At 30.0% G+C, this 13,456-nt stretch overlaps 2 protein-coding genes across 2 annotated transcripts; both read right to left on the bottom strand.

Annotated features, from left to right (window-relative positions):
• Positions 1-2,766: 2,766 nt before the first annotated feature.
• Positions 2,767-6,391, bottom strand: LOC130936340 (7-deoxyloganetin glucosyltransferase-like). The gene is made up of 2 exons (XM_057866396.1): positions 5,851-6,391; positions 2,767-3,812 (listed from the first exon to the last, which is right to left on the bottom strand). Exons 1-2 carry the CDS (start codon positions 6,371-6,373, stop codon positions 2,863-2,865), a joined length of 1,473 nt encoding a protein of 490 aa, XP_057722379.1. The 5' UTR covers positions 6,374-6,391; the 3' UTR covers positions 2,767-2,862.
• A 4,511-nt stretch (positions 6,392-10,902) lies between these two features.
• Positions 10,903-12,449, bottom strand: LOC130934845 (uncharacterized). The gene is made up of 2 exons (XM_057864371.1): positions 11,716-12,449; positions 10,903-11,587 (listed from the first exon to the last, which is right to left on the bottom strand). The coding sequence occupies exons 1-2, from the start codon at positions 12,447-12,449 to the stop codon at positions 10,903-10,905; spliced, it is 1,419 nt and encodes a 472-aa protein (XP_057720354.1).
• Positions 12,450-13,456: the final 1,007 nt, after the last annotated feature.

Raw genomic sequence — 13,456 nt, 5'->3', positions numbered from 1 at the left:
AACTGGACTTTTTTGTACGACTTGGCCCAATAAATTAGAAATGTCTTTTTCTCTCTTTTTTTTTTTTTGGTCAGTGAATTGGACAACTCAATCTTAGGTACCCCAATAGATTTGACAATCCTCAATTCTAAGTACACAACACATCCACATACTCCTCACATATTTTTATAATTTTCCTCAATTACATTCTCTAGAGTTTGAACCCTAGACCTTGAATGGATCAACCGGATTAAAGGAAGTAGATCGAGTCCCCTAGAATTGTGGTCCATTGGCTCCACCCGACGGGGATAGTAAGTTAAAAGATCCTTCTCACTGACAAAAAAAAAAAAAAAATCCTTCTGCTTCGGTTATGATTGTCTAGATAATAACCAATCCAAATTTTCATCACTTTTTACACAATAGAAGTATAATCACCCACAATTATTCAAAAGTAAAAACTCAATCAACTTACGTAAAGTTAATAATTAAAATTTTTTAAATAATTTAAATAATTTAATTTAATTTTTATCTAACGATTTTAGTTATCAATTTTAAATAAAATTGACTGCACGTGAAATTTTAATTTCTATCTTATTCAATATTTTAATATTTATATATTTTTCTTCAATTTTTTTACACATCTTACTTAAACTCTTACTAATCTATGTATTAAGTTTTTTACAAGTATTTCACCGCTATTCAAAAAGTGGACATAAATCTTTTCATTAGCGTTTGAATCATCTCCAAACCATACCTAGTCATTTAAGATAACCTTACAATTAGTGTCCATATTCATAGTTTGATATAGAATACTTTATGGAAAATCAATGGAGAGGGTCAACATTTTTTGTACTGATGATAAAAACATACTTGGGATAGTAATTGTCCATCGCACTAAAATTATTATTAATCTCTACAAAATATTTATAATAAAACCATCATAATAATTTGTAGATCGAGTGTTGGTGATATTAGGTAATATTTAATTTGAGAGACATAATCACTGAAATATTGACATAATAGTACATATTTATTGTTTATTTGTTGAGACACAGAATTTTTAGTTAGACACAGATAGATACACAATTATATAAATACACAAAATTTATGTATTGAACTAGAGACAAAACACAAATTTTTAGATATAGACACAATTTTTTTTCATTTTTTGTTCAATTATACCTTTTACAAATCTTCTTTCTCCTTTTTTTCATTTTTTACGCTCTACCTCTCTCTGTATCATCTTCTTCCTTTTGTCTCTCACACTCAAACCACCACCTTCACCTTTCTCCTCTCTTTCTCCAACCAAACAACGGTTGTCTCTCTTCCTTCCTTCTTTTTTTTTTCTCTTTTTTCTTTGTTCTTCCTTCTATTCCATCACTGCTACCGTCACCTTTTGCCATGATTGCCTTCAGATCCGTTTTTCACGTTATCTCCAGATTCGCTGTTCTTCTTCTTCCTTTTCGAGTTTGTCACTTCCGCTTCTCCTCTGTTGCCTCTCCACTGTCGCATCTCTCCTACTCTTATTTTTGTCTAATTTTTTTAGATTTGTTTTAATTTTTCTTCTTAAAAAAATTGTTGAATTGATTATTAAATAGAATTCTTGTTGTCATTGATGGTTGAATTTATTGTTGAAATTATTAAAAATTTTTGTTATTTATTTTTTAAGATTGATGAAGAATTAGATAATGGTGGTGATGAAGGTAGATAATGAAAATATTATAAATTTTTTAATAATTTATGTGTCTTGTGTATTTATGTTCTAAACATAAAATATGTATACATATATTTTGTATTTATGTCTTTTTTATTTATATCTTAATATCGTATATACTAACCAAACACAGCCTTATTGTTTCATTTATTTGCCTTCATATGAGGAGATAGTGATTGATATAGATTATTTTAACCCAATTCAACTCTTCTATTCCCTCTTTCAGTAAGACTAAATCCAATCCATAAACAATCTAATTTTTGCCTTTAAAAACTAAATAAAAATTACATTTCGAAAAAACACAAATACAAAAAAAATTCTTCCAAACAGACACATCACCACCTTCACATTTGATTACTAGATAAAGAAAAACTCACATATAATACCATCTAAGTACACCCTTATTATTTCAATACTTGACCAGCTATGTATGTCTTAAGGAATAGAAATGTTTGCAGTGCAATTTGGATCAGATTTAAATTAAAAATTTATTCGATTTAAACATTAATTTTACTTATAGTACAGTTTGAATTTGATGATATTAAAATTCAATTTTAACCGGTTTGAATTGGATTGGATTTACGGTTTTATAAATTAAAAAAAAATAAATATATATAACAAGTCTTAATATTAACTTTTAAATAACTAACAATGACATAACAAATCTCAACAATATATTAAAAAACTAATGATAACATAACTATGGAAATAAAATTATAGGTTAGCTAAAATAAATAAATCATATGTTGAACATAAACTATTTATTAAATAATAATAATACATAAATAATATAAAAATGTATAACAAATTGAATATATTATAAGTAAACTTATAAATATAATAATAAAATAATAATATTATAGCGTATTGTGCGATTTGAATTGAATTAGATCGGTTTTGAGAAGTAGATTCGAAATTCGATCAAATGTATGTGGTTTGTAAAAAATAGAATCCAATCAAATCTAAATTAGTGCAGTTTTAATCAATTTTTGGTTTAAATTAAATTGGATGAGTGATTTAATTTTGAATCGGTTTGAATTTGAACAGAAAAGATGACAATGATAAGTACATATAATAGATGTAATACAACATATGCATGTAAAATTATCCATGCCTGCATTCATATATAGGTAGAGCTAAACACACTATGCATAAATGAAAAAAACTAGCTACTTTGTAGTAGTGAAATTGTTCAATAGAACTTGATGAAGCACCTTCTCTAGATTCTGAAATGAGGATCCATGTGGGGCAGAAGCAGCATCCTTGGCTAATTTCTTCCATTGCAAAGCATTTTGTCTCATATCTTGACCCTTCTCTCCATCCATTGACTCCCTCACAAGGCTTTCAATTTTCTCCCTACTAACATATTCTATCTCCAACCCATTTCCCCACTCCTTATTACAAAACCTACAATTGGTTTGTTGCTCAGCAAAGAAGGGCCAACATATCATTGGCACACCACCACACACACTTTCCAATGTTGAGTTCCAACCACTATGTGTCAAAAACACCCCAATTGAAGGGTGAGCCAAAACTTGTTCTTGGGGACACCAATTTGCTAACATGCCTCTAATTTTTGTCACTTCCACAAATTCAGGAGGTAACACAGCATTTTCACCAGCCACAAGATCCGGCCTAATTACCCAAAAGAATTTTTTGTTGCTATTGGCTAGTCCCCAAGCAAACTCTATTAAGTTTTCATTGGTCATAGTTGTGATGCTACCAAAGTTCACATACACAACTGAATTGGGCTCTTGTTTGTCTAGCCATTCAAGACACTCTAGATCCTCTTTCCAAAGGTTGGATGAAATTTTGTTTAAGTGCTCGTCTTTGAAGTGGTTCAGTTGAAAATTCAAGGGACCAATGGGATAAATAGGAGGCATGTTATGAATGGAAGAACATGCTTCCAAAACATCATGCTCCAAAGCATCAAATGTGTTCATTACTATTGCTGAAGCTTTGTGAGCTCTTGCACACTCTCCTATGAAGAAATCAAGCATAATATCTTTTAGGTCTGTGGTTCTGAGGAAGCTGGGCATATCCCTCAATCGAATTTCTTTAATTCCTGGCACCCAATCTAGGGTAGTCTCCAAATATCCATTTGTGACATAGCTCATATCTGCATGTCAATCCACATAATTTACTTCCTTAATATACTCATATATGCTATGTTCTAATAATTACTTTGCTTAGGCAAGATTAACTATTTTAAAAGTGAAATTGAAAAGTATTTTTAAAGAGAAACATATCTCCAAATTTGTAAAATTGTATAGCTATTTTAAATTAATTTAAATATTTTTATCCTGAAAAATAATACTAATTTAAGCAATTTAATAAATTGATCTGTGTATCTCACGAACTCAAATCATCAAAACATTTGATAGGATAATATAAAATTTTAATAAGAAATACATATAATTTTTTATTTTTCAACGAATTTGTGATGGATTAACGAATAATTGTTTTTCTTATTAATTAATGATTTGAAATTAGTAAGGGAATCATCTAAGGTGCATTGAAAATTAAATTAAAAGTTTAAGAATGATTAAATTGAATATAATAAAATAATATATTTATATATAAAATATATAATTTAAAAACAATCATTTTTTATTAATTATTTTAAAGCGGTTAATTGCTGAAAAATAAAATTGATACGACCAACTAATCAGTTTTTCAGTGTTTGATCGATTTGCAGTCAATCAAATTTTACTTTGAATCGACAACCAAATAGTCAGTTTTAATTATGGGAGCCATTCTCATAATAACCACATTTAAAATATTTTTTAAATATATTTTTTAATAATTAAAATTTAATACATATGATCAATTAAATTGTATTATTTTTATTAAAATTAGGCCAGACATATTAATTTAACCAAAAACAGTAAATAAAATTTTGAATTGATCTAAATTAATATTATTTTTTTATAAAGGGTTAGAATTTAGAATTTTTAAAATTAATATATATATATATATATATATATATATATATAAAATAGGAATATTCTAGTTATTTTTTATAATAAGGATATTGTAGTCATTTTTATAAAAAATATTAATTTATACTGATTCAAAATTTAATTTATTAATTTTTTGATTAAACTAATTTGTCTGGTCTAATTTTAATAAAAATAATATAATTTAATTAATTATATATATTAAATTTTAATTTTTAAAAAATATTTTTTTTAAAAGAATTTTAATATTTTTATCTAACTGATTCCCTTCAATTATTCCACTCAAACTGGCTTATTCGGTTCGTTCTCCAAAACCATAGAAATATCGATCATTAAATGATGGTTAATTAGTCCAAATTATTATTTGCAACAAATTAACAACAATTTAGATATTATTTTTATGGTCGCTAAATTTTTTTAGTGAGTTTCTGTAGGGTTGGTGCTAGGAAGGAGTGGAAGAGAATACAAATTAATCAAATAACATAATACATTTATTTGGATATTATTAAGTTGATAAAAAATATGTTTAATAAATTTTTTTAGTATATTTAATAAATATTTAATTATAAAAAATAAAAATATTAAAAAAATAAAAAATACCTTTTTTTAAAAAGTTATAAATAATTTTTTAAAAGATCTTTTTTTTTAAATAATTTTAACATAATAAATAAATAAATAAATATTTTTGTATTGTTCGTTATATCCAAATATAATTGATAGATAAAAAAATATTTTTACATAAGATATCTAAACATAAAATTATTTTTATTTTTTTATAAAATCTTTTAAAAAAATAATTCAAAAAAGATATTTTCTTTTAAACTCACCCAAATAAATTTATTGTACTTGTTTGGACACTATTAAATTGATAGAAAAATATCATTTTTATTTTTTAGCATATTTGATAAATTTCTAATAGTAAAAGTATTAAAAAATTAAAAAAAATTTGAAAAAATATATTTTACATATTTTTTTAAAAAATATTTTTTTTAAAAGAATATATTTTTCACGTAATAATAAACAAAAAATTATTTTCATATTATTATATCTAAATATAATTGATAAATATAAAAATTTTTTATATAAAATACTAAACATAAAATTATTTTTATTTGTTTATAAAAATAAAAAAAACCTAAAAAAAATTTAGAAGTTCAACCAAATACTTTTAAAGAAATGAAATGATGAATAATTTACCTTTGAGTGGTATTAAGCCTTTTTTTACAAGTTTATGATAGTGCATATAGCACACAAATCCACAAGCACTTGCAGTCCAAAACATCACCAAAGGGATGCCAAATTCTTCAGCAGCATCAGCACTGAAACTCATGATGCTATCAGACACAATGCAAGTCACAGGAGGAACACCGCCATCACTATTGAGCTTGGAAATGAGCTTCTTGAAGTGCGGAGAGCAAGTCGTTCTTGTGGACTCACACAGAGAAGGCACGTCCTGAGTGACGTCAGCATGGTCGTCAGGGTCCTGAGGAAGGCCGTCTGGGATGGTTTCGAATCGGAACGAGGGAAGGCCTTTGAGCGAATCGGGTCCTCTTGATCTGAGAAAACGTCTGTGATTGTATTCAGTGTTAACAAAAGTTATGTGGAAGCCTTTGTTGTGAAGAAGCTTTGCTAGCTTCAGCATTGGAGTTATGTGGCCTTGTGCTGGGTATGCTATGCACACGGCATGAGGCTTCTCATCAATTCTGCTCACAGAACCCATTTTCTTTTTAATTTGTTATTATGCACAAACATAGAATTTTGAACCAATTTAAACTGTAAAAAGAAAAGACTAGTTATAGGTGTTTTGTGAATTTTCTAAATTGCATGCTCACAATAATGTTACCAACCCAATTTGAACCGTATAAATTATTTAATATAAATTTCAATTGTCATGAGATTTGAAATACCAATATGCCAGAAAAGGACAATAATGGCATACTTAAAAACCTTTCAATAAAATAATAACAAGCATGTTAAGCATGTGCATTAATATAATAATAATAAATCATGAGATGGATGTACTATACAGTACATATGTGTGTTCTTGATTGTTGAGTGTGACAAACGAGTGAATAATTAACTATGAAAGTGAGTGAGTGAACGAAGAATGAGTGAGGAGTGCAATAAAAATATGCGTAGTTACTTTTATACACATATTAAAAAGGAGAATGTTAGGTAAACAATGATTATTTTGAACAACATAAATAATTCCCAATTAAATGAAAATACACTATATTCTAATTTAATACTATTAATTAAATTTACTCTTTTAACCTTATTAATTCACATTGTTTTAACATTGTTCAAAAAAATTGTTAGTTACCTATACTTTTTCTATTAAAAAAAGTGTTATAATTTTTTATTATAATTAAAAGTTTGTATTTTTTATATATATAAAAGAGTAATATAATTTTCTTTTTATATATAATTAAAAACTAAGGCAAGTGGTCTGAAAATTGGAGACAGTAATTCGTTTTATTCTTTAAGTGGTGGTGGAGGTTCTCGAAAGAGGATTGTATATGGATGTAGAGAATGACAGAACAGTACAATTTTGGAAGAATATCTACAGGTTATCTCATGGTGTTCTTAAAGAGTTGTTTTCAAGACTTTTTTCGGTCTCAAACCTCAAAGATTCTGTTATTGGAGATTGCGGGTTTTGGGATGGGTTAGAGTGGATATGGAATTTTCAATGGAGGAGAGAGCTTTTTCAGTGGGAGTTGGCACTAGTAAACTAACTCCATCAGGTTTTACAGTCTGTTCAGCTAACATTTGAGAGGGAGGACAGTGTAACATAATAGAGTTTGTTTTTTGTATAGCTGTCAAGTTGGTTAGTTTGTTAGACATAATTATAGCACTATTAATTAGTAATTTATTTTCCCTTTTGCTATATATATTGTAATTGGTACTCAGTACTCTGTGGTGGTTCTTTTAATCAATTATTCTCTCTTTTCACTTCTTTTCAATTCTTCTTCCATTACTTTAAATTTCAATGACCTGAGAGTACATCACCAACCTTCTTCTTTTCTTATAATTATTTTTGTAATTCACTTGAATTTTAAACTTGGTATCATTTTACATGGTATCAGAGCGAGAAGATCCAACTATGGCAGATAATTTAGCTAATCCGAATGCAAGCCCTTCATCAAATTCCGCTGCAGATTTTGAGAATTTCACCGCTTTCATGCGTCAATTCTCTCAGTTCCAGGCACATCTTGGCAGATCTAGTTCCTCTTCTGCAATTTCTGATCCGATTAGCCTTTATTTTCTTCATCCAGGAGAAAGTCCTGATTTGGCTCTAATCGAGAACAAGGTGAAATTCCTCGATTGATCCATTCTAAAACCAGGTGAAGGTGATCCTAATTTTGAAGCATGGGATAGGTGTAACAATTTTTTCCTCTCCTGGATCAACCTCTCTCTCAGCCCTGAAATCGCTAAGAGCGTGATGTGGATTAGCTCAGCTCCAGACTTGTGGAATGATTTAAAACGTCGTTACTCACAGGGAGATGTCTTTCGAGTTGGTGCGTTAAAAGAAGAATTTTATGCACTCAAACAAGGTGATCTTACTGTTACCTCTTACTTTGCTATGTTGAAAGCTATTTGGGAAGAATTAGAAAATTTACGTGCTATTCCTAGTTGTGTTGCTTGTGTTAATGGATGTTCATGTGGATTACGAATTGTTCGAGAATATGCTTCTGAGGAATATGTTGTCAAATTCTTAAAAGGATTGAATGAACAATATTCAAATGTTAAATCACAAATCATGCTAATGAAGCCGTTACCTGAAATCAACACAGTACTATCTATGTTAACCCAACAAGAGCAAGAATTGAATTGTGACCCGTCAAATAGCAACATAGTGACTAACTCTTTAGAGGTGCAAACCTCAACTGGAGGCTGTTCATTTTCTGGAAGAGGCAGAGGCCGTGGACGAAATTCAGGCAGAGGAGGAAATCAAAAATCTTATAGTCGAGGCTACACTTCAAAGTTTTGTAGCTACTGTAATCGAATTGGTCATTTAGCAAGAAGCTATAAAAAAATACTTCTATGTTAACCAACAGAGCAAGAATTGAATTGTGACCCGTCAAATAGCAATATGACTAACCTTTAGAGGTGCAAACCCAACTGGAGGCTGTTCATTTTCGGAAGAGGCAGAGGCCGTGGACGAAATTCAGGCAGAGGAGGAAATCAAAATCTTATAGTCGAGGCTACACTTCAAAGTTTTGTAGCTACTGTAATCGAATTGGTCATTTAGCAGAGACATGCTATAAGAAAAATAGCTTTCCTACTCACCAAAAGCAGCGGTAGCCAATCAACTTAGCACTGACGAGATAGTTGAGAATTCTAGTGCTGAGATTGCTGATTCTAACCAGGATAAAAAGAGCGATGATACAGTACTTGTGTTGACTCCAGATAAGAAGGAAACCTTACTAGTACTCCTTCAACAACCACGCATGCCAACTTCAAATAGTGTAAACCACATTACTTCTTCGGCCACCCTTACTCAACCAAAAGGTAGGCATTGCTTGAGTGTATCATCAAATTTTACTAAAACTTCTTGGATACTTGACAGTGGAGCTACTGAGCATGCATCCTATATTCAAGAGTCTTTCAAAACTTTTCATTCTATGAGACCAGTTTTGGTAAATCTACCTGATGGTTCTACCACTACAACAAACATTTGTGGCACTGTGCAACTCTCTAAACATTTGATTCTTACCAATGTTTTATTCATACCTCACTTTAAATATAATTTGATTTCAGTGTCTAAACTCACAAAGTCATTACATTGTGAATTAAAATTTACTGATTCTTTTTGTGAGATACAGGTACTCTCATCATTGAAGATGATTGGGCAAGCTAAAGTCATTGGTAATCTTTATGTGATGGATGCTCAACCTTGGAAACTAACTACACCAGAAGTTAACACACATTCTGTAAATGTCACAGTGCAGCAAGATTTAGGAACTCTATGGCATGCTAGACTAGGTCATTTACCATCCAAAAGAATGTCAATCATGAAAAATACATTTCCATTTATTGAATGCATTTCATCATCTCATGTTTGTGATTCTTGCCACTTGGCTAGACAAAAGAAATTGTCTTTTCCCATTAGTAATACACAATCGGAATATATTTTTGATTTGTTACATATAGATATTTGGGGACCACTCTCACTTTTATCTATTGCTGGCCATAAATATTTTCTTACAATTGTAGAAGATAAAACGAGGTTTACTTGGATTTATTGCATGAAACTAAAATCCAAAACTAGAGTGTTAGTAGAAAATTTTGTTCAAATAGTGCAAACTCAATTTCATAAAGTTGTGAAACAAATTAGAATAGATAATGGGATAGAATTTAAAATGAACTCCTTCTATAACTCAAAAGGAATATTACATCAAACATCTTGTGTTGAAACTCCTCAACAAAATGGAATTGTTGAGAGGAAGCATCAACATATACTGAATATTGCAAGAGCACTTTTGTTTCATTCTAATGTGCCAAAATGTTTTTGGCACTATGCTATGCAACCAGTGACGGATCCAGAAAATTTTTTCAGTGGGGGCAAGATAATAAAATAATAATTTAAAATAATAACAAATAATTTAGAATTCCATTCTTCTAGGTTTCATATTTTGAAAAGATTGAATAATCTTTTCATTGTCAATACAATCAAATGTCTCTCTTTCTATGTATGTCACTAAACAATCATTTAAAAATTCATCTCCCATACGGTTACGAAGTCGACTCTTTATGATGTTCATAGCAGAAAAAGTTCTTTCAACTGATGCAGTTGCTACAGGCAAAATTAAAGCCAACTTTAAAAGAAGAAACACTAATGGATAAACAATATTCTTTCGAGTCTCAACCAACTTTTGAGAAAGAGCACCAATTCCATTTAAGTCCGAGAAATGATCATCAGAACGCACATCTAGTATGAAGTTCTCAAGTTGACTGTCAAGTGCCAAAAGTTGAGTGGAAGAAAATTCTAATGGATAAAATTGAGCTAACTGGATCAACTTCTCCTTATCAAATGCAAAAAATGAGTGTCTTGGATTCAAACAAGCTATGCAAAGAAGCAATTCAGTATTCACCTCTGTAAAACGATTATTGAGTTCTTGAAGTTGTCTATCAACTACTTGATAGAATATCTCAACTTGAAAATGATGCAAATTTGATATCTTTTGAGCTTTGCGTCTTGATCTTCCTTGTGACACAAATATATCATCCATGATTGGAACAATAATATCATTTGTCACAAAACAGTGAGACTTCATCAAGTAAAAGAGACCAACCATCATCTCTTATATTTTGCAATCGTTGCTTAGACACTTTGACTAATGCCATAGCATTTATAATATCTTGATCATTCTTTTGTAACGCCTGAGATAACTCATTAGTAACTCCCAAGATATTTTTCATCAAGTGCAAGTTGAAAATGAATTCAAATGATTGAATGACATTCAATAAATGACATGCTTCAGCTCTTTGTTCTGAATTATTTCCATCTTCCTCAACATATTCAAGAACATTAACCACAGAAGGAAATAAAGAAATTAATCTAAGTATAGTTCCATAGTGTGAACCCCATCTAGTGTCTCCAGCTCTTTTTAAAGCTGTTTCTTGATTCAAACCACGCCCACTAGAAATTTCTCCACTTTTTAATGCTTCAATTGTCTTAGTCATCTGACTATCACGAAGCATATCTCTTCGTTTACACGAAGCTCCAACAACATTGCACAAATTGGTTAATAAATTAAAAATCAAAGCAATTTCAACTTGTTTTTTTGCAACCGTTACAAGAGCTAACTGAAGTTGGTGGGCAAAGCAATGTACATAGAAAGCATAAGAATTTTCTTTCAATATCAAAGTTTTTAAACCATTAAATTCTCCTTGCATGTTACTTGCACCATCATATCCTTGTCCACGTACTCTTGATAAATTTAAATTATATGTTTCTAATAATGACTCCAATGCTAATTTTAGAGATAAAGCATTAGTATTAGAAACATGAACAAGACCAAGAAAATGCTCCCTAACTTGTCCTTCTTTGTTACATACCTTAAGCAAACTGACATTTGCTCCTTAATGGAAATGTCGCGGGCTTCATCAACCAATACAGCAAATAATTCATCACCAAGATCATCAACAATGACTTTTGTCGTTTCCCTTGCAGCAGCTCTTACAATGTCTTTTTGGATTGAGGGTGCTATTAGTTTAAGATTTCCACGAGCATTTTTGAAAGCACGATCAATCTCTTCATTATGTTGCGCAATAAAGTTTAGAAGTTCCAAAAAATTTCCTTGGTTAACAGAATCATCCGTCTCATCATTACCACGAAAGGCCAATCCTTGTCGCAAAAGAAATCTAATACAATCAATTGTTGCTGTCAAGTGAATTTGATAATTCTTTTTAGCTTGCTCAGATCGTTTTTCAATAGCAGCAGTGATGTGTTGTTTTGGTCTCATAAGTGCTTCACATTTTCTCCAAGCCTGATTATGAGCGCTATCATGAAGCCCAACTTGAATTTGTAGTCTCTCCTTTTTTTTCCAATTTGAAAAGCCATTAGTTACAAAAGCATCACCACCTTCAGTCTCGGGTTTCATAAGATAACAACAAAGACAAAAAACAGCATCTTTTGATATACTATACTCTAACCAGTTGCCATAGTCATCAAACCGGTTAGGATTAAATCTTCGAAAAGAAGAACCATAAGCAGTTTGTGGAAAATCATGAGTCCTTGGTTGACAAAGGACCTTTTTGCAAATATGCACATCTAACTTTGTCTCTGTCATTCGGGTGATAACTTGAAATCTTTGGTCGTTGTCCTGGATCTGCTATAAGACTCTCTACTTCGAATTCTAAAAACCTCCTTTTATTAGAAGAGGTCGATGAATTATTTTGAGATCCGATCTCCAATGACGAGGTTCTTTTGAAATATTTCTCCATTACTAATAAGATAAAATTATAAATCTATGTTAATTAATTAATAAAAAAATTCACAATTCTACTCAAATTAAAAATTATAAATACAAAATTGATATACATATGTCATTTAAATAAATTTTCAAGTTCCAACAAAAATAACAACAACTAATATCCCAATCCATTCTAAGCTCTTGCGGTGCTGATGCACACCTGATAATGAGACAAAATTGCTATAAACCTGCCTATAAATGCCATCTAAGTCAATGAGATAATATTACTCATTGAGTCCTTGTTCAACATTAGTAGAATAGTAGTCCAGACTCCAGAAATAGAAATTGAGCATATAAACTTATTTCAAAAGCTCTGTAAGGCTGTAATGAAATTTAAACAATATCATATAATATATATAAACTTATTTCAAAGCTCATATAAACAATACCATATAATGAGTCTTTACATATCAGATGTCTTCATTTTTTCCCATCTTAAGCAAGTAGGAAAGACCAAAAGACACAATCTTTATATATCCAAGAAGAAAAAACGAGTACAAAAGGAGTACAATGTAAATGAATAAAATTCAATCCCAATTCACAAATTAACAAACAAATTAATCCAAGAAATGAATAAGTGAATTAACAAACAAATTAATCAAACTAAACTTGCAAAGTTGCAATTACATCAGAACAAATTCAATCACAAATTCACAATTAACAAACCAACTAAATCAATTATCAAATAAATTAATCCAATTAGCAAATAAGTGAATAAACAGAATTGTAGATTACTAAATCATGATTCATGAATGTACCAAGAAATAGAATAATTCAAGACTGAATCTGAACGACTGAACAGCTGAACTCTAGGAATTAAGAAG

Source organism: Arachis stenosperma, chromosome 6 (genome assembly GCF_014773155.1).
Source record: "Arachis stenosperma cultivar V10309 chromosome 6, arast.V10309.gnm1.PFL2, whole genome shotgun sequence".
Lineage (NCBI taxonomy): Eukaryota > Viridiplantae > Streptophyta > Magnoliopsida > Fabales > Fabaceae > Arachis > Arachis stenosperma.
Note: the sequence above shows the minus strand (reverse complement) of the source record. Positions and strands in the feature narration are given on the sequence as shown.

Bases quoted from the DNA above. Each gene is read 5' to 3' on its own strand.
- LOC130936340 (XM_057866396.1), bottom strand. From the start codon at position 6,373: ATGGGTTCTGTGAGCAGAATTGATGAGAAGCCTCATGCCGTGTGCATA. The intron at 3,813-5,850 runs GTAAATTATTCA...ATTGACATGCAG, and splicing joins AGGCTTAATACCACTCAAAG to ATATGAGCTATGTCACAAAT.
- LOC130934845 (XM_057864371.1), bottom strand. From the start codon at position 12,449: ATGACAGAGACAAAGTTAGATGTGCATATTTGCAAAAAGGTCCTTTGT. The intron at 11,588-11,715 runs GTATGTAACAAA...AAATTTATCAAG, and splicing joins CAAATGTCAGTTTGCTTAAG to AGTACGTGGACAAGGATATG.